Source organism: Oryx dammah, unplaced genomic scaffold (genome assembly GCF_014754425.2).
Source record: "Oryx dammah isolate SB20612 unplaced genomic scaffold, SCBI_Odam_1.1 HiC_scaffold_5, whole genome shotgun sequence".
Lineage (NCBI taxonomy): Eukaryota > Metazoa > Chordata > Mammalia > Artiodactyla > Bovidae > Oryx > Oryx dammah.
Window position 1 is genome coordinate 97,841,548 of NW_024070189.1, and position 19,636 is coordinate 97,861,183.

Sequence of the window (19,636 nt, forward strand, 5' to 3'; positions counted from 1 at the left end):
CTGCAGACCCTGGGCTGGGATGCCCTGCTGGCCCGGCGCCTGCCACCACCTTTCGTACCCACGCTGGCCGGCCGCACTGATGTCAGCAACTTCGACGAGGAATTCACAGGGGAGGCCCCCACGCTGAGCCCACCCCGTGATGCACGGCCCCTCACGGCCACGGAACAGGCGGCCTTCCGGGACTTCGACTTTGTGGCCGGGAGCTGCTAGTCCCCTCCCCTGCCCCTGCCCTCACCGAGCTGTTAGTTTTTAAAAAGGCCTTTGGGGTTTGCCCCATCCATGCATCCTGTTTCTTTTTGCGCACAGTGATGATGGGGCGGGGAGGAGTGCTTGGAGGTGGGAAGAGTTGGGAAGGGAAGCAATGGGTGACTGGGGTGTAGGGAGATGCCTGGTCAGGGGTCATATGAAGAGGCGCCAAGGGATGGTGGAGACTCAGGCCTGCGACTGGTGGAGAGCCTAGGTGAGCTGCAATGGGAGAGGGTTCAGACTTGTGTAGAGAGGCCCGTGATGGGGTGTGGCTTGTGGGTAGGGACTTGGGGTTGTGTTGGGGGAGCTCAGGGCCACGATGAGCGAATGGTTGTGCGAGTCATTCCTGATGGCGGCAGGGGCGACTAGCGTCCCCAGACCCTCTTGCTCTGCTCCCAGCGGAGCTCCCCAGGACTGCGACCATGGCGTTTTGCGCATGCTCCCGCGACTCCCGCTCTGCGTCTCTGTGCCCCCGCGTGGCAAGTTCAAGAACTGCACACCCCGGAGGCGTACACAGCGCCTCTGCCGCCTCCGTGCGGCCACCAGGGTGCTGCAGCCCGGACAGGACCCACCGCCCTGGGCTTGTCCGCAAAGATTTCATTCCCCGAAGTCTCTGCGCTGCGGACCTGAGGCCGGTCCCGGGTGGTCTGGCTTAGACGCTGGATGTGCCTAAAAGGAACTGAGGCCACTGTGCCGAGAACTGCGCAGCGAGCTGGCCTCCCAAGTGCTCCTGGTTAGGCCCAGCCCTCCATGGCTGCCCTTGGCGCCTGCCCTTGAAGGCAGCAGGCGAAGCAGTTGGCGAAGCACTGCTTGGCGCAGCAAGATGTACACCCAGGGGTCCAGAATCTGGTTCCACGAGGCGAGGCGCACGGCCAAAAACAGCGGCCGCTGCAGGGAGCTGGAACCCCAGCCTGCGACAGCCAGCACCACCACCACCTGCAGGAAAAGGTGGTGTGAGCGGTGGGGCGGTGTAAGAAAAGGGGTCTGGGGAAGGGTAGGGTTGGGATGGGTGGGAGCGTGCCTGGGAAGTAAGGGGGCTGTGAGGAGGGACGCAATGTAAAAGTAAGTGGGAGTCTAATTGGGAAGGAGCTGGGGCGGGGGGCGGGAAGCGGGACATTAGGGGCATGGCAGGAGAGGCATTCATTCATTGGGTGTGCGCTCAGGCGAGAGAGGAGCCCCAGATACCCCAAAGGACAGAGGATGGAAGAAAAGGCTTCCCTGCTGCCTCAGTGGTAAATAATCTGCTTGCCAGTGCAGGAAACGCAGGTTCGATCCTTGGTCTGGAAAGATTTCCCACATGCCAGCTGGGAGGCTGAGCCAGAGCACCACAGCTGCTGTGCCTGTGCTCTCGAGCCTGGAAGCTGCAACTGTTGAGCCCACATGCCCTCTACTACTGAAGACCATGCATCCTAGAGCCTGCACCGGGCAAAAAGACACTGGGCAAAAGAGAAGCCCGCGACCACGACGAGAGAAAAAGCCCGAGAAGCAACTAACACCCAGCACGGCCAAAAATAAAATTATAGGGAAAAAAAAAAAGGAAAGAGGTGGTGATGCTAGAAGGGAGCTAGGGAATGAAGGCACTTAGGAGGGTGGGCTTGGAAGGGGAGGCTTGCCTGGATCCGGTGACCTATACAGACCCCAGGAAGGAGTAAGACAAGGGGCCCGGAAAGAGTGGGATGTCAGAGGGAGAGAGCAAAGGGTGGACTCTGGCAGGTGGGGGCAAGAGGGCAGAGCCCTAGTTGGGTCAGGGAGAAAGGACTTGGGATGGAAAAGGGTAGGAGGGGTCACGGAGGGCGTGGGAAGGAGCAGGGTCGGAGTGGACCTGTGCGCCCCTCACCAGCAAGGGACTCCAGCAGATACACGACACCACCATGATGCCTACGAGCTGGCCCACCATCTCCACGTCGTGTGCGCGGGCTCTGCGCGACGAGCCGCGGCCCGGAGAGCCGCCCGGGGCGGCGGAGGCCGAAGCAACGGATGAGGCGGACGAAGCGGAGGCCGAGCGGGGTCCGCGCCCTCCCCAGTGACGGCGGCTGTCGGGGCCTCCTCCGGCTGGGAACTGCCGTCGAGAGCGGCGGCGCCGCCAACGGGCGCGCAGCAGGGCCAGGCCGCTGAGCGTGTTGCACAGGAGCGCGGCGAGCAACGAAGCCAAGCCAAGGCCGGCGAAGAGGCCGGCGAGCAAGGCCTGGCGCCAGCCTCCTGCCGGGCCCAGCCCGATGAAGCACCACGTGCCGGGGTACTGCAGCTCATAGCGGCCTACGCGCGCCAGCGGCAGCAGAGCCACGGCCAAGGCCACGGCGGCCAGCGCTGCCAGAGCCAGCCTCGCACGGGCCACCGAGACGCGGGCTGCGTGCAACAGCGGCCGCGTGACGCCCACGCAGCGCTCCACGGCCATGCCGCAGCCTAGCAGCAGCGGGCACAGGCCGAAGAAGACCATGCAGCCGCCCAGGAAGTGGCAGGCGCCGCCGGCAGGTGCGCGCCCCGCCGCGTACAGGCGCAGCACCAGCGCTCCGGGGATCACGTGGCCCGCCAGGTCGGTGGCCAGTAGGCTGGCGACAAACAGCAGGAAAGTGGCTGCCGAGCGGCGGCGCCGCAGGCGGCCCGCGGCCTGCGCCAAAAGCCCCAGTGCCAGCACGTTGGACACAGCGCCCAGCGTCATGGAGAAGATGGGCAGCGCGGGCGATGCGCCCGCCAGGCCCAACGGTGGTCCGGCGGACGCGTTGGGGGCCCCGGGTGCCGTGCACGTGGTTGCCTCGCCCGCCAGGCTCAGGTTGAGGGGCCCGCAGGGGCTCATGTCAGGTGCTGGGGGTGGGGCTGGGAAGAGGAGAGGAGGGGAAGGTGAAGTCCCGCAGTTGGCCTGGACTAGCTGGTTTTCCCCTCCCAGATCATCCCGACCCATTTGACTTCCTAAGAGTTCTCTTAGGGACCCTGTACCCTTGGCAACTCTAAATGACTCTGGCTGCCCCAGGCCTCATCCAATTCTCCTCCCCTGCCCCCAGTCGGCCAATCTCTCACTCCCGGCCCCAGTCGGCCCACACTGCACCCCTTCTCTGATCATCAGGGCTCACCTGGCTTCAATTCACCTGTCTCCAACCCCACTTCTGAGCCTTCCCCACCCACCTGACACCAACTTTCCATTTTGACACCACCACAAATTCCTGGGCCCTCAGCCCTCTCTGATAACCATTAACCCATTTCTGATCCCAGGGGCCCACTTGACCTCATTGCCCCATCTCTAACCATCACCCTTTACTCTGGCCCCACCCTACAGCCCACCTCTCCCACCATGGGCACATCGCTTCCCCCCACACTTTCCCCGGGGCCATATCCCTGTCCCTTCAGCCCCCATCTTTGTCCCCATCACTCCATTTCTGTCCTCAAGGCCCCATCTCTGTGCCGACAGACCTGCCCCTTCGGCACCTCTCACCTGTCCTCAGAACCCCAGCCCTGCGCCCCACACTCCCATCTCCAAGCTCCCCTGCTGTCTCCCGCCCAGGCCCTACCTCTGACCACTGCTGCCACCCTCTGGATGCCCAGCTTCCTCCTGCTGGCTCCCCGCCCCCTGCCCCAGAGGCCTCAAGGCTGACCCATCACCATCCATTCCTTGATATCCCCTGGTGAGGGCTGAGAGGGCAAAACTGCTAGGTCTTCTGGAGAAGCTGGACAGAGGATAAGATCAACTGGGACAGACAGACAGGCTGAGAGTCAACACAGGAAGAACAGGCTTGGGGAGCCGCATCTTTCCATGCCTGCCTCCCCCACTGACGGTCTTCGGGCCCAAGCCTTCTTACCCGGTGCTGCCTCGGACGCAGGGTCCCCATGGCCTGCCGTTTGGCCCCTGCTGCCCCGCTGCTCCGCTGCCCAGCTGCACCCCAGCCTGCTGCGCCTGAGCTCTCCGGCAGGCCGCTCCCTCCCCCCTCCCTCCCTCACGGGGCGTCTCCTCCGCTCCCTGCCTCCTCCCGCTGCCCACTCCAGCCTCCAGGGGCCGTTCCACTTGGTGTATGCCTTCGGGGGACCTGGGTTGGCAGGGACCACCCCCCCCCCACACACTCCTGGCAATGGTCAGGGACCACTCCCAGACCTTAGCTCCCCTCCTGAGGAAGTGGGGGCCTCCAGGAAGTTGGCCTGTCCTCCCTGCCCCGTGACCCTCTTCCCCTGGTGGGACGGGAGCAGCCCCCTTCCCCGCCCCACAGGCGTGGGCCTCTTGCCTGCCTCATTAATAAAGCGGATAAAATCTAAACACTGGAAAATGTGAGTGTCGCCCAGGGCAGGCGGGGGCGGCTTAGGGGGGCTGCCGCTACCCCCAGCAGGGCTGTGAGGTGGGAAAGCGAGCCCTGAGTGGGGCCAGCAGCAGCCCCTTGCCCTGCCAGAGCCTTCCTGGATGCTGGGTGGGTGGTGGTGGGCAGAGCCTTGGGTGGACCAGCTTGGATCATGTCCAGCCAGCCTAGGAGATCCGCCCATTATTTACACAGGGGCTTAAAGCCCAGGCGTGCAGCCAGTCATCCCCCAGGAAGGGAGAGGGAGGAGGAGGTTGAAGCGGGGCAGGGGGACCAGGAGGTGTGGTGACTGGTAGGCCGTCTCCTAGATCCTGCTTTAGGACATGGTCCCAAGTCACATACAGCCACACCTGTGGGCACACAGCTTCATCCTCACTTCCTGCCCCAAGAAGTAGAATCATATCCCTCAGGGGCGCATGTGCGCGTGCACGCGCACACAGACGCACACACACACACACACATGGTCTCACACCCAAACATACACAATTGTATCCCTTAACATTCCAAGACCCCGCCACCATCATGGCCTGTTTCCAGCCCAGCAGCAGCCACAGTCCTCAGACCCTTGGCATCACCCCCAACACCAGACACACCCATAGTTACAGACTCCAACAGCCTGAAATACAGGCCCCTGAGAAAGGGACCATCACACCCCCTTGTTCCTGAGTCACTAAGTTGTGTCTGACTCTTTTGCAACCCCATGGACTGTAGCCCGCCAGGCTCCTCTGTCCATGGGATTTCCCAGGCAAGAATACTGGAGTGGGTTGCCATTTCTTTCTCCATGGCATCTTCCGGACTCAGGGATCGAACCCCCCTCTCCTATACTGGGGGTGGATTCTTTACTGAGCCACCTGGGAAGTCCCTCACCCTTTAGTGCCATCAAATAGTCTGACCCAGCACCTTGAGCAGTGAACACAACCGCTAACATTGACAGAGCCCCCCAGCCACACCCCAAATCACCCAGAGATGCCCCCTAACAGTCCAAGACAGGCCCCACCGGTACACACTGCATATGCCTGAGACATAAGGAGTGGTAACCCCCTAGAAAACTCCAAGGTCTAGCCGGTCACAGCCCTAGTAACAGCAACACCCAGAGAAACCTGCTTACGGCACTGGACACCCCAAGACACAGTCACACAGCCACACTCCACACAGAAGCCCCGCCAGTTACAAGCACCCTGGAAGACAGGCAGCTGTCACACCCTATTCCCTCAACACAGTCACAAACCACCACCGAGAGAGACAGTCCTACCCCTCTCAACACCCAGACTCATGGCCTCACCCCTTCACAACCTGAGTGATTAACACAGACACACAAAGTGCACACAGGTGCCCAGGGAATCCTGGAGTAACCCGTCCCTGCGCCCCTCTCCCGGGACCCACTGCCTGCATGTTGGAAATGGGGGGCAGGCATGCTCACACCTTGCCTCTCAGCTTGCCCCCAGACATTCCTGTGGGGACTTCTGGCTGGGTTCCCCTTGCTTCAATCCTTGCTCTTCCCTCCAGGTCTGGGAAGGGTCCCACCCACTCCTGCCCTCGCTCCCTCGCTCCCCTTAATCCTCAAGGATGAAGTGGGTTGTCAAAACAAGCACTCCAGGTTTATTACATCCAGCACAGAAGTATGGTGTGCCCTGGACGCTGGCAGACCCCACATATCCAGAGTCAGCCTGGGCGGAGCAGGGGGCATGGGTGGGTGAGGGTGCATCGTGACTGCTCCCCCACCAACGCCGAGCCTTGGGGTGGGTTCCTCCCCATCAGCACTGACTGGGGCAGGCTGAGACCCCATCTGAAGCCCACTTCATCTTTCTTTCTCCATGCCTTCTGGCCCAGACAGCAAAGAATCTGCCTACAATGCAGAAGACTGGGGTTCGATCCCTGGGTCGGCAACCCACTCCAGTATCCCTGCCTGGGGAATTCCATGGACAGAAGAGCCTGGCAGGCTATAGAGTCCACAGGGTCGCGATGAGTCGGACAGGACTGAGCGAGTAACACTTTCACTTTCTGGCCTGGGGGCTCTCCGGGCCACTGGGTGGGAACAGACAAGGGCCCACTGCCTCTTGCCCACTGTTCACACCAGGCCAGAGGGTGGCGGGAAGCTTTGTTCGAAAGGGAGCAAGAAGATTTGCACCCTGAGTAGGCGAAGAAGCTCCAGCCTTGCCTGGAAGCCTGGTGGCTTGCAGCCAAGAGCCTCATCAGGCAGAACGGGTGGGAGGGGGCGGGTGGCTGGGGCCAGCTCTTAATTCAATTTGGAGCCCGAAGAGGATGGATTTCAGCTGCTACATTCTTTCCCAGCCCTGACCCACCCTCCTCTCCCACCCCGAAGCCAACACACAGATCCAACAGCAGATAGATTCTTTATGTTCCAGACAGCAAATTCAGGTACAAAAGCCCACCACCATCATCCCTCCCTCCTGCCCCTTCGGTCTGGGGCTGAGCTGAGGGAGACACGAGCGGGGGCTGGGGAGGGAGGGAGTTTGGGGGGGTTTCACAGCAGACTAGTGTTTCAAATGCGGAGGTAACAGACTCCACAGTAAGGGGGCTCCTCTGGGGAGATGGGGGGGTGGTGGAAGAGGAGGGCATTATTGCATTTGCTGAGGGAGGGGGACACACCCCCCTCCTGCATTCCCTGCGTCAGGAAACTAGGGAGGTCACGACCCCCAAACAGAACCCGAGGCCCCAGGGAGATAGGAGGGACCAGTTTGGCAGCTGAGGCGGAAAGTATTGGGGGCAGGGAGGTGGGGGTGGCCACCCAATCTGGCTGGTCCCTCTCCACCGCTGTGCCTGACCCTGGCTGAGGTAGGTGGGGAGGAGGGCGGGGGTGGGGGGCTGGGCGCCCCAGCCAGGCTGGGAACTGGCAAGGGGGTGGTACCGATTGGAGGAGGGGCAGAGGCCCAGCCCCACCTCCGCTCCGCATCATCTCCAGGCTACTGAGCTGGGCCAGAGCCAGACACTGGGGTCCAGGCTACGGTGTCTCCGCCCCAGAGGCTCCCACCGGGCCTGGCCCAAGTCATCTCGAGGTCCAGCGGAAGGCCTAGTAGCGGCCAACCTTGGCGTCCCCGATGGCCCCCCAGACGTCAAAGACAAACTCATCCGGGAAGGCGAAGTCACCCAGCCGTTCATCCAGGGCCTCAGCCAGCTCGTCCGGGTTCTTTTTGTCCTTTCCAAGCTCCACCATGGTGGCCGCTGGAGGGGGAAGGACGGGGGAGCAGAATGGAGGCACAGGTGACAGAGGGGCTCAGGGTAGACTTGGCCCCACAGGACCTACAAGCCCCTTTCTCCCACACTCCCACCCATCCCCAGACCCTGATGACCCTCTCCTCACTTACCCAACTCTGTGTCCCTGATGCCCATGTAACTCTCCAACAGGTCATCCACCTTCTCAATGGCCTTCTCCTCAAAGGCTGAAGGCTGGGGGCGGGAAGAGGGAAGACAACATTATAATAATGTGAATATACCTGTAATTATACTGAACGCTGGGTGCAATTTTTTTTTTACACCACTTTTGGTATAGAAACCCATGGTTCTTCCTCATGACAACCCCCAAAGTGGCAGTATTATTAGCCCCATTTCACAGATTAGGAAACTGAGGTCCACTTGCCCAAGGAAGGTCCCAGAGCTGGGAGGTGGCAGAGGTGAATGGATATCCAGTGCCCAGAGGCCCTCAGCTAAGAGTAATGCTGCCACCTAAGAATTTCACAGGAAAGTGGTGCCGGGGGGGGGGGGGCAGCGGGGAGGGACTTAGGCGCTGCTGGTACACTCACCAGATCCTCTACTGTGGCTGGACCCCGGGATCGGAGCCGGAGGGTCCCTCGGCCGGTGCCCAGCTGGGGACCGGAGCCAGGGCGGCCACCCCCTGAACGCATACTGATCATGTCTGTGGGAGATATGGGGAAGGGGTGAGGACTGGAGGAGCCCAGTTCCAGCATGTTCTGGGCAGAAACCCAGACATCCCGGCCTCAGACCACCCTCCACCTTCTCCAAGCTTCTGTAGGCTTTGGGGCCGCTGGGGGCGGAGGTGACCCCAGGAGGGCAGGTCTCCTGACTCTGGCTTGGCGGGGTGTAGGAGGCACAGCCAGGGGCTAGGATTTGAAAAGGGCTAGGAGGCTGGAGGGGACCACTCCTGTCCCCAGGGCCAGAAGGTCAGGAACGGGATGGGTCCTGGGTCTCTAGCTACTTTCCCCAAGGCCAAGGGGGTTTAGCTGCTGGGCAGCAGACCAACCCTATCTGCCTGGGGAAGTGTTTTAGACCAACCCTATCTGCCTGGGGAAGTGTTTTAGAGTCCCCCTCCTCCACGCCAGGGACCTTGAGCCCATTCCGGAGAGTTAATGAAGCTGGACAAAAAAGTAGGGGGCCTGGCACAGGGCAGCCAAGCCTGGCTTCTTGGGGCTAGGGGGTTGGCCAGGTTGGGGGCGCTTGGCTAGGCTAATGGCTCCTGGAAGCTGGGTGTGGGGGCAACTTCCTCCTTGCCTCCATCCTCCACCTGAGTTGGGCAGAGAGCCAACACCCTCTCCCAGCAGAAGGGTGGGGCTGCCCCACCCCCTTTCCCACCCGTTACCACCAGCTGGGCTTGGGCACCACCTGCTGGTGGCCTTTGGTACTGCAGGCAGGAGCTGGGGGCTGGGAGGGTGGTGGCTGCTGGCGCGGGACGGGGATAGGCGGCAGCCCCTCACCAAAGGCTTTTCGAGGCTCTGTGAGCTTCAGTGTGAAGGTGCGGCCTCGGGGTAGCTCCTTGAGCAGCCGGGCCACCTCGTAGTGCCGGCAGCCCAGCAGGCTCTGTCCGTTGATGGCTTCGATCATGTCACCCACACTGATGAGCTGGATGTGGTCGATCACACTGCCCTCCTTAATGCGCTGTGGGGAAAGGAGCTGTCAGCCCGTGCGGCTCCACTCTTGGGTTCTGCCATCATAGGCTAGGCCTTACCCTCCAGACTCTGGGTGGCCCACCCCCAGGTACCTTGATGAAGGCATAGCCAGCCCCATTGTCTGTGATGGTGAGCCCCAACGCCTCCTCCGACTTGAACACCTCTACTTCCTTGCGCTGCCCCTTGACATGGGCAAAGATGAAGTCCTCCAGCCCGATCTGCCCCCCCAGGAGCTTGTCCATGTCCACTTTGTGGGTGTTGAGGGTGCAGAACATCACCTGCAGGAGTGGGAGACATTCAACCCTCACCTCTCTCCCATGCCCTTTGCCAACTGCTACCTGAGGGGGAAGGAAGGAACACTGGGAAGGGCCTGGAGGTATCCCCCCAGTGCTTGACCACCCCAGAGCTCAGTCAAGGTCCTCACTAGGATGTCAGCTCTGCTAGGGCTGGGTTTCTGTCCTAGAAAAAACTCCCTACTGGTTCCAGGGCATAGAGCCTGGCATGCAGGGTGATCAGAAAATGCTTTTGGAATGAATGAAGGGGCACAGATACCCATCCTGCCTACTGAGACCCCTGCATCTATTTCCTGCAAGATCCCACTGTCACCCTCCTCGCTTCCTCCATTCCTTTGACCCCTGAAATCCTTAGGGTTGGACCTCCCAATGAATCACAGCGGGGTGAATCTTGCATCTGACCTCCAGCTCCCACAATCCGCTGGGCTACAAACCCCTCAGTGTAAGATGGGAATATAGCATCCAGCCCTGGCTGTCCATTCCCACAATCCACTGGGGCTGAGGCCTCCCAGTGCTGACGGGAACTCAGCACCCAGTCCTGGTCTCCAGTTACCCACAATACACTGGGCTGCAAGTCTCCTAATGCATGCCTGACTGGAACTCAGTATCCAGCTGTGGCCACCAGCCCCCATAATCCACTGGGGCACAGGCCTCACAATGCCTGATGAAACTCAGCATTCAGCCCTGCGTCCAGTTCCCCATAATTCACTGGGGTAAAGCCTCAGTATTTGCAGCTTCAGCACCTGAGCTATAGCTCACAAACAGGATGCACGCTCCAGCCTCTCTCTAGCTCACCATTAGGGAACCCCGGTGCCCGGTCCCCAGTGGGTACCTCGGCAGCTGGCAGTCGGAAGGCCTCGGCAATCTTGCCATACAGCTCCTTGACGTTGGTGAATCCCTCGATGCGGCCAGTGGGACTGCCATGGGCCAGCTGGGTGTGGAACACGAGGCGGGGCCGCAGGGCGGGGGGAGGGGGGGGCAAGCCCATTTGGGGGCCCCCCGCCCCACCTCCGCCCAGGGGCCCCGGCTCCCCCACGCCCAGCCCACCACGGCCTGGCTCAGCCTCCTCATTTTCCACCAGAGGTGGCGCCTTTTTCCGCCGCCCCAGTCCTAGTGGCATGAGCAGTGAGAAGAGGGGGCGCGTCCAGGAAATCTGCAGGACAGGAAAAGGTGCTCAGGGTCTGCGTTGTAGCCTCAGGCCACCTTGCCCCTACAGGCCCAATGAAATTATTCAGAGAACAGGCCTCAGTTCAAAATCGGGGCCCAGCTCAGAGCCAGGCAATCACCCAGCCAGATGACTGGCCAAAGGGAACCTGGGGAAAATGCCTCATATAAGTGATTCAAACTACCACGAGGGCATGACACTCTCTCTAAGTCCCTCATGTGTGTCTATTCACACTCTTTTTCCTCCTAATAAACACTTTGTTTCACTTAAAAAAAAAAAAAACCTGGTCCTAGCACTTACACACCTGCATGGAAATAATATCAGTTAATATTTACCATAACTGCTAACTGCTCTGTGATCTTACTTTATCCTCACATCATATCATGGGGACCATATTATTGTCCCGATGTGATTACATGATGTACCATAATACGTAATTATGCCCATTTAATAGATGAGAAATTGGAGGCTCACGGCCTACGTTTCTCTATTTTTCTATTGGTTGCAATCATTAGTGCTGTGCACAAAAAATTTCTGACTCTTCCCTTTCCAAGTATGTAAGCAGATGGCATTCCTGGCCTCTTTATGACTGGGTAAGCATATGACCAGTTCTGGACAATGAGTTGTGAGAGGAAGTGACACGTGACATTTCTGGGCTGAAGCATTTAATTACTGGAGCAAGAACCTCCACAGATCTAATTTTCCCGGTAGGGTCACCAGCCACATTTGATGTGGTGGCAGCCCCATCAGGCCAGGCTCTGAGTGACTACAATGAATGAAACCCCCCTGCTAAGCTGCAATGTACACGTAGCAGGAACAAGAAATAAACCATTGTAGGGTATAACTGCTAAGATTCTGGGGGGGGGGTGTTTGTTACTGCAGCAAAACCTATCCTGACTGATACACTTTTTTTCTTTCCTCTCCTTCCACTCTATTTTTCTACCTCTCTCCCTCCCTCCCTCCCTTCAAACAAATACGTTTTGGGCACTAACTATATTCCATGCACCATTGTAGATATTGCCTTCAATAAGATAAGCAAGGTCCCACATTTCCTTACCCAGAATAAATAAGGAGTCTGTGATGAAGGGTTAATGGATGAAGAAAACAATCTTATATGGATAAATTCTAAGAGTTTACAAATACACATACATATGTGTGTGTGTGTGTATATATATATGTATACACACACACACACCATGGGTGTATGTGTTTAAGTGGATACATGCATGTGTGTTTTTAAAAGCTTTAATTAGGGAATTCCCTGGTGGTCCAGTGGTTAAGACCCAGCATGGGTTCAATCCCTGGTTGGGTAACTAAGATCCCACAAGCATGTGGTGCAGTTAAAAAAAAAAGCTTTATTTAATAATTCAAAGCTGTAATTAATAATTTCATAAAAGTTTGCTAAACAGTATACCTGTGAAGGTAAGAGAAAATCTCTGTGAATAACTCAAGCACATTACTGAACCACTGAGCAAAATGTATGCTGCAAATATTAAAATAACTTCAATTATTAAAAAAAAAAAAAAAGACAAGCAGTAAGGTTCCTGACTAGTGCCATCATAAGCAGTTACACAGCTTGTTCATTGTGCAAAGGCACCAGACCCAGGGTTGCATTTTTCAAATTCACTCCTAGTTGCTGCAGAGGTTAGCTAGCTGGGGCTCTGTCCATGCTGTCCAGAAGCATACGGTTCAGAGAAGATGTACAGTGAGCAAGCAATTGTGTAAATATTCAATATAATTTCTAAGACTGCTATAAAGACAATAAGACAAGTTTTACAGACAAGGTCACAGAGGACCTGCCTCTCTGAGGAGGCGAAGCTGAGGCTTGAAAGACAGGAGCAAATATCCACAGGAGGATATGAGGCAAGAACATTTAGGCAGAGAACAGCTAGTGCAAAGGACCTGAGGTGGGGATTTACTTGACATGTCTGAGGATCAGCAAGGAGGCTTGTGTGGTTGGATCCCCAAGTAAGAGGGACAGTGGGAAAAGGTGAGGGCAGAGACGTAAAAAGCAGAGACATTACTTTGCCAACAAAGGTTCTAGTCAAGGCTATGGTTTTTCCAGTGGTCATGTATGGATGCGAGAGTTGGACTATAAAGAAAGCTGAGTGCCGAAGAACTGATGCTTTTGAACTGTGGTGTTGGTGAAGACTCTTGAGAGTCCGTTGGACTGCAAGGAAGATCAGACCAGTCAACCCTAAAGGGAATCAGTCCTGAATAATCACTGGAAGGACTGATGCTGAAGCTGAAACTCCAATACTTTGGCCACCTGATGCAAAGAACTGACTCATTGGAAAAGACCCTGATGCTGAGAAACACTGAAGGCAGGAGGAAAAGGGACGACAGAGGATGAGATGGTTGGATGGCATCACCAACTCGATGGACATGAGTTTCAGTAAGCTAGCTGGTGATGGACAGGGAAGCCTGGCATGCTGCAGTCCATGGGGTTGCAAAGAGTCGGACACAACTGAGCGACTGAACTGAACTGAGAGAGGTAACAGGCAGATTGTGCCAGGGCCCTGTGGGCCAGAGACCAAACTTGGGCTTTTGATATGAGTGAAATGGCAGTCATGGGAGATTCTGAGCAGATTCACAATTAAGCTAGCGACCAGCATGGCTAGAGTGGAGTGAGCAATGGAAGAATACGAAGAGGGCAGGTAAAAGAGGTGATGAAGGGGGACTTCCCTGGTGGTCCAGTGGCTAAGACTTCATGCTCCCAATGCAGGGGGCCCAGGTTTGATCCCCAGTCAGGCAAATAGATCCCACAGGCTGCAACTAAGAGTTTGCATGCCAAAACTAGAGATCCTGAGTGCTGCAACTAAGACCTGGTACAGCCAAACGAATAAATATTAAAAAAAAAAAAAAGAAGTGATGGAGGTCAACTATATAGGCCTTTACAGACTAGGAAAGAGTTCATGTTTAAGTCACATGTCCAAAGTCACAGAAACTGACCCCAACCCTCAGGTCTGACTCCCAAGCCCAAGTTCATCACTGTGATGCTGTCCCCTAGGTGATTCAGTTTCCCTGGGCCTCAGATGCCTGACCTGTAAATGGGGACCTTCCATCCACCTGGCCAGGTTGTGGGAAGGATCAGATTATGCCAAATTATATTTTTCTATGTAAGGGGGACTTCTTGCTCCCTCCTTTCAGATCACCTCTTCCCTAGGACTTTTCTGGATTCAGTAGAGGTCCTGAGCTGTACCCGTTTTCATTCATCCATCTGTTCTCCAACACCTCCTCTAACATCACCTGGTCCAGTCCCATCAACACTCACTCAGAGCTTCTCAGGTGGCTCAGTGGTAAAGAAGTTCCCTGCCAGTGCAGGATACATGGGTTTGATCCCTGGGCTCAGAAGATCCCACATGCCATGGAGCAACTCAGCCCATGCGTCCCAACTACTGAGCCCATATGCCACAACTGCCGAAGCCCACGTGTCCTAGAGCCCATGGTCCACAATAACAGAAAACACTGCAATGAGAAGCCTGTACACCACAGCTAGAGAAGGCCCCAGTGCAGCAATGAGACCCAGAGCGACCATAAGCGAATAAATCTTAAAGACAAAAACAACTCACCTAGACGACTGCAGCTGCCTTCTCTGAGTCTCCCAGCTTCTGCCCTTGCCCCCAGTGGTCTCTCAACACAGCAGCCAGAGTGATCCTGTAAAACATGTCAGGCCACATTTGTCCTCGCTCCGACCCCTCCCAGGGCTCCTACCTCACTTGGAGTAAAAGTCAACGTCCTCCCCTTGCCCATGGGCCCCAAATGACCAGCCCATATCACCCATATGCCTTCACCCCCTACCTCTGTCCCCCCTGCTCATTCCCTGCAGACACAAGGGCCTCCTCCCTGTGTTCTTTCAACACACTGGATGAAGTTCAGCCTCAGGGCCTTTGCACTGGCTGTGCCCTCTGGTAGCCACACAACTCACTCTCTTACCTCTTTCAGGTGGAAGCCATACTTCATTCATTTAGCTTGTTCATTGTCTGTTTTCCAAAAAGGGCAGGGAACTTGGCCTGTCTTACTCATTCCTCTATTAGCTCAGAGAACACAAGGCCTGGCACAGGGCAGCTGCTTACTAAATACTTGTGGAATTAATGAATGGATGGATTAATGAATCTAATAGTCACCAGCCCACCAGCCTCTGTGCCCAGTTCTGGGGAGACAAAGAAGCACAGGCCATGGCATCTGCCCTCGGTAGGATCCTGTCTCCCCAGTAACAGTATAAGACCTACCCCTGGGGTCCCTTATTCCTTGCTTCCCAGAATAATTCTGGACACAAAGTAGGTGCTTCATCTAACCATGAAGACACTGAGATTTTGTTTTTCACTCCCTTTCTAATCAGTGATACTAAACAACCTTTAAAACATTTGAAACCATTTGGATTTGCCCTTTTGTAAACTGTCTACTTAAGTCTTTGCCCATTTTTAAAAACCACATTCTTTTCTTCTTGCCATGCCGCATGGCTCATGGGATCTCAGTTTCCTGACCAGAGCTTGAATCCTGGCCCTCAACAGCGAATGAACAGAGTCCTAATCACTGAACCACCAGTGAATTCTCTGAAACTGTATGGCTTGTTTTTAATTGCAATGCCTAGTCTTTTTTCTTATTGATTTGTGGGAACTCTTTACATATTCTAAATACTAGAAATAAAATACATTCTGAATGAATAAACCGGTACTGCTCTGTCAAGTTATTTCACTATAGTCCCTTAATGATGCTACCAAAAACAACAAAAACCCCCACATCATCACCTCCCCTGGCTCCCCTCCTGCCACTCCTCATACATCTTAGCAGAATGCAAAGAACATAAATATTAAACCTGGATTTGCCACTTATTAGTTGTGCAACCTTGGGCAAATGTCTTAACCTTTCTGAGTTCCAAAGAAATCATACATGTGTTTGGAACAGTTCCTGGCACCCAGTAAAGTGAAAGTGAAGTCGCTCAGTCGTGTCTGACTCTTTGCGACCCCATGGACTGTAGCCCGCCAGGCTCCTCTGTCCATGGGATTCTCCAGGCAAGAATACTGGAGTGGGTTGCCATTTCCTTCTCCGGTAAGAGTTCCACAAATGCTGGTGACAATTACTACTATTTCTATCTGTATCATCTTTAGTCAGCTGCCAAGATTCAAACTCCCTCCTTTTTCTAGGGCCCCTACACCCTGCTCACCAACTCCCAACTTCCTTAGCCTGCCTACACTTGATGCCCTGGTTCAGGCTGGCTTCATGTCTTACCCAGGACAGGGAAATAATGGTGGTAAGGAAAGTGGGTGGTTTATGAATTTGTTTTCCAGGCCAGAAGAGGCAGAGTGGCCTGGGTTCAAATCCCACCCCTGTCACTTACCAGCTGAGTGGCTGTGGGCAAGTCACTTCACTTGATGGCGCTTCAGTTTCCTCATCTGAAAAATGGGCAGAATTACGGTCTCTAAGAGTGCTTATGGGAATCCAAAGAGTTTATGCAAGTAACTCAATTAGCACTTTGCCTGACATTTGATTAAGAAAATTATTACTCTCACTGTTATTACTGCCTCTTCCCTTGCCCTGCCCAGGAAGTCCCCTCTGCCTGTCAAGGCCTACTCCTGGCCACCTCCTCCAAGCAGCCTCCTCGGCTTGTCCCTGCCTGTTACAACCACCCCTGTGGTCTAGACAACTCAGGCCCACGGACTTAATTACATGCTGTTCTGGCAGAACTCTTGTCTTCCAGTCTTAGGCTGTTATTTAACTTCATGTCTCTATTTTAAAACATAAACCAGATCGTGTTGCTCCCCAGCCTCAAATCTTACATCAGTTTCCCACGTGATAGAAGAAAAGCTCTAAACTCCTTAATGTGGCCCACAGATCCCCACAGAATCACATTCTGGGTTCTCTCCTGCCCCAGCCACACCATGCCAAGCTTGGCCCAGCCTCAGAGCCTTTGCCTTGGCTGTGCCCCCTACCTGATCCTTACAAAGCTGGCTTCTTTTTGTCATTCAGATCTTGGCTCCAAAGTTACCTCCTCCGAGATTCCTCTTTCTTACAGATTCTACCATGCCACTCCCTCATATTTTATTCACAGCATTTATCAACCTCTGCGAGTGTTTTCTTTATTTACGTGTTATTAACAACTTGTTTGTTGCCTGTTCCCCCCCCCGCCCCCATTAGAATGGTAGCTGCCCATGAGCAGGGATTTCTGTTGTGGTCACTACTGAATCCTCTATGCCAGGAACAGTACCTGGCCTGTGGTGGTGGTGGTGGTGGTTTAGTTGCTAAGTTGTGTCCAGCTCTTGCGATGGCCACCAGGCTCCTCTGTCCATGGGATTTCCAGGCAAGAATACTGGAGTGGGTTGCCATTTCCTTCTCCAGGGGATCTTCTCGACCCAGGGATCAAACCTGTGTCTCCTGCACTGGCGGGAGGATTCTTTACCACTGAGCCACCAGGGAAGCCCACCTGGCACATAGTAGGTACTTAATAAATATGTACAGAACGAATGAATAATGGGTCTTATGCCCTCATTCTGACTACTCTTCGAGCCCCTCTATCCTCAGAACATGCCTACTGTACAGTTTCAAACTGCCACCTCCCAACCACACTCCCAGTCTCCTCTTAAACTTGAACACAGGTATGGAGAAAACGAGCTTCAGTTCAGCTAGTGGCACTGAGCAGGTTGGCTGGAATCCCACATCCCTACCCTCTCTTCGCTGGGGAGGGCCCGGAACTTAACAAGCCTACAGCCACACAGAGTTGCAATGGGAGGAGCAGGAAATGGGGAAGGGGGTTCCTGAGAGCTCACACAAGCTGGGAAGGGGACACCACGCCCATGCTCCCCTTTTCGGCAGTGCATTGCTTGGAAGAGGAGGGCAGGAGGCCTCTGAATCAGTCTTGAAAAACCGGCTCATGGGTGTTTCTAGGGAGAACGCCTACTGTCCGGGGCCCAGGCCTCCCCAGGGGCCCAGCAGCCACAGGACCCCAATGGTCCCCACCACCCACCTATCTCTCCCACAGATGTCACTCTCTTCTCAGGACCCAGTAGTCTGCCCTTGCTTTTCCAGCTTTGGGGAAAAGGGACATGGGGGCAGCTTCCTGTCTGAGCAGCTGGTGAAAGCGAAGACCAGCAGGTGTGCCCCAGATGGCTGCCTGGTTGGAGGGAATGGAGTGGGAGGAGCTGGTCAGAAACACCTGAGCCCTGAAGCCACTGGATACTTAGTCTAGTGGTGGAGATTCCAGTTGTGGACTCTGAAGCATGGATTTGAGTCCCAGATCTGCCACTTACTCGCTGTGTGACATTAGGCAAGACACTCCACCTCTCTGGGTCTGCTGCTTCACCTCTGAAAGAAGTAACAGCAACTTCCATGAGGGGTGATTCAATGATCCGCATGGTAAATACCTGACACGGAAGTGTTCAATGAATGCTAGCCCGGGTGATTTTTTTCATTATTACAATCGGGACCTCGATCCTCCCAAGGCGCACCCCACCCCCTCCCCAGGCCCTGGACGACTGGGACAAGGCCAGCTTCTGGGACAAGGCCAGCTTCGGGGACTTGTCAGAAATACCGACTCTGCGCCTGTCCCCACCGGGAGGGGAACTCTCCAGAGGTGCAGGGGGCTGGGGTGCGGCTGGAGATGCCATCCCGGCGCCGGGAGGCGTTCACCCCTGACCTTAGAGGGAAGGCAGGCTACCCCCCGGGAAGGGGGCTCGGACGTTTCCCCCCCGTCCCGCCCCTCCACCCCACTCAGCCTAGACCTCCAGCCGCGTCCATGGGGCCGGCCCCACCCCGCAGGATAGGCCGAATCTCCGCGGGTTCGCGATCTCGCGGGTCTGCTCCGGGGTCCCCTCGAGCGGCCGCGATGGACCACCCCCTGCCCCCTGCCTTGCCGGGTATACTCACCTGAGCCTCCTTAGCCGCCGCCCAGCTCGCCCAGCTCGGCCCTCCGCAAACTCTGGCCCTGGCCTCTCCCGCAGCCACCGCCAGGGGGCGGGGCTGGCGCCCGCATCTGGCCAATCAGAAACGGCCGCCCGGCGCTCGCGGCCAATCCACTCCACGCCGCCCCCCTACGGGTGGAACCCGAAGGAAACATTCCAGAGGGATCCCTGCGCTTCACGCGATTCTTCATGACACCTCCCCCGCCGCGGAGCGTTGGACCTTCCCACCCCTCCTAAGCCGCGGCGGGCTGTACCACCGCGAGGAGGCGGAAGGGGGAGTTGAGGCCGAGCCCGAGCCAATCTCTGGGAGGAAGGAGGCCAGCGGCCAATGGGAAGCTGGGGCCCCCGGACCACGTGTTCTTGCCTAAGTGTCCGTGTGGGGTGCTGTGGGTGCTAAGAGGCGGGGGACTAGTCGTGGAAGTCAGGTGACCGATACTGAGTTTGGAGGTGGGGAGGGGCAAAGGATACAAACTTCCAAAGTCCAGAAAAGGGAACCCTTTAGGATACCCGGAGGGAGCCAAGGGCGGTCCCTAATCCAGTCCTCCACTCGGCCTGCCCATGCCTCAACTCGGCCACCCTCAGGGCGGATAAAAAGATGTATTCATTCTGGGCGGGAGGGCGGGGGACTGAGATGAATAGGGAGGGTCCCGCGTGTCCGGCGTCCTGGATGGACAATGGACAACGGCATTCATTCATTCATTTACTCATCAAATATTTAAGGCGCTCCTGCTCCGTGCCAGTCTCTGTCCTATCTCAACAGATACGTCTACGAGTAAGCTGAATGAATATGCTCTTGGTAAAGGGAACAGGGCATGCAAAGGCTTGGAGGACGGACAGAGAGATACAGCACACTTTAGAAGAGTGCAATAGCGAAGGAGCTTGCAAAGCAGCTAGC

The 19,636-nt window shown here is 56.1% G+C and overlaps 3 protein-coding genes across 12 annotated transcripts in view; 1 reads left to right on the forward strand and 2 right to left on the reverse strand.

Annotated features, from left to right (window-relative positions):
- PKN1 (protein kinase N1) overlaps positions 1-282 on the forward strand; it is a 28,689-nt gene extending 28,407 nt beyond the window's left edge. For both annotated transcript variants that reach the window (XM_040240924.1, XM_040240923.1), the window contains exon 22: positions 7-282. In XM_040240924.1, coding sequence (XP_040096858.1) covers positions 7-210 — 204 coding nt within the window. In that variant the 3' untranslated portion in view covers positions 211-282. The remainder of the gene's footprint in view (positions 1-6) is intronic.
- On the reverse strand, positions 268-4,288 carry PTGER1 (prostaglandin E receptor 1). 2 transcript variants are annotated; one of them, XM_040240934.1, is made up of 3 exons: positions 4,038-4,288; positions 2,084-3,060; positions 268-1,182 (listed from the first exon to the last, which is right to left on the reverse strand). In XM_040240934.1, the coding sequence occupies exons 2-3, from the start codon at positions 3,038-3,040 to the stop codon at positions 916-918; spliced, it is 1,224 nt and encodes a 407-aa protein (XP_040096868.1). In that variant the 5' UTR covers positions 3,041-3,060; positions 4,038-4,288; the 3' UTR covers positions 268-915. The 2 variants fall into 2 exon arrangements, with proteins under 2 accessions (XP_040096868.1, XP_040096866.1); XM_040240932.1 differs by having other exon boundaries at positions 2,084-4,288.
- A 2,570-nt stretch (positions 4,289-6,858) lies between these two features.
- GIPC1 (GIPC PDZ domain containing family member 1) lies at positions 6,859-18,937 on the reverse strand. 8 transcript variants are annotated; one of them, XM_040240940.1, is made up of 10 exons: positions 18,707-18,789; positions 18,091-18,145; positions 16,185-16,239; positions 14,416-14,500; positions 10,511-10,831; positions 9,478-9,663; positions 9,194-9,374; positions 8,285-8,397; positions 7,850-7,931; positions 6,859-7,706 (listed from the first exon to the last, which is right to left on the reverse strand). In XM_040240940.1, exons 5-10 carry the CDS (start codon positions 10,796-10,798, stop codon positions 7,555-7,557), a joined length of 1,002 nt encoding a protein of 333 aa, XP_040096874.1. In that variant the 5' UTR covers positions 10,799-10,831; positions 14,416-14,500; positions 16,185-16,239; positions 18,091-18,145; positions 18,707-18,789; the 3' UTR covers positions 6,859-7,554. The 8 variants fall into 8 exon arrangements, with proteins under 8 accessions (XP_040096874.1, XP_040096873.1, XP_040096879.1 ...); XM_040240939.1 differs by having other exon boundaries at positions 18,021-18,145; XM_040240945.1 differs by having other exon boundaries at positions 18,091-18,204; positions 18,707-18,765.
- Between the last annotated feature and the right edge of the window lie 699 nt (positions 18,938-19,636).

What these genes read in the sequence shown, in the direction of transcription:
- PTGER1 (XM_040240932.1), bottom strand. Translation starts at nt 3,145, where the DNA reads ATGGGTCGGGATGATCTGGGAGGGGAAAACCAGCTAGTCCAGGCCAAC. An exon ending in TCTGCTGGAGTCCCTTGCTG is followed by an intron (nt 1,183 to 2,083) that starts GTGAGGGGCGCA and finishes CTTTTCCTGCAG; the next exon opens with GTGGTGGTGGTGCTGGCTGT.
- GIPC1 (XM_040240938.1), bottom strand. Translation starts at nt 18,195, where the DNA reads ATGCGGATCATTGAATCACCCCTCATGGAAGTTGCTGTTACTTCTTTC. An exon ending in CTGGCTATGCCTTCATCAAG is followed by an intron (nt 9,375 to 9,477) that starts GTACCTGGGGGT and finishes CTTTCCCCACAG; the next exon opens with CGCATTAAGGAGGGCAGTGT. An exon ending in AGAGCCTCGAAAAGCCTTTG is followed by an intron (nt 8,398 to 9,193) that starts GTGAGGGGCTGC and finishes TATCTCCCACAG; the next exon opens with ACATGATCAGTATGCGTTCA.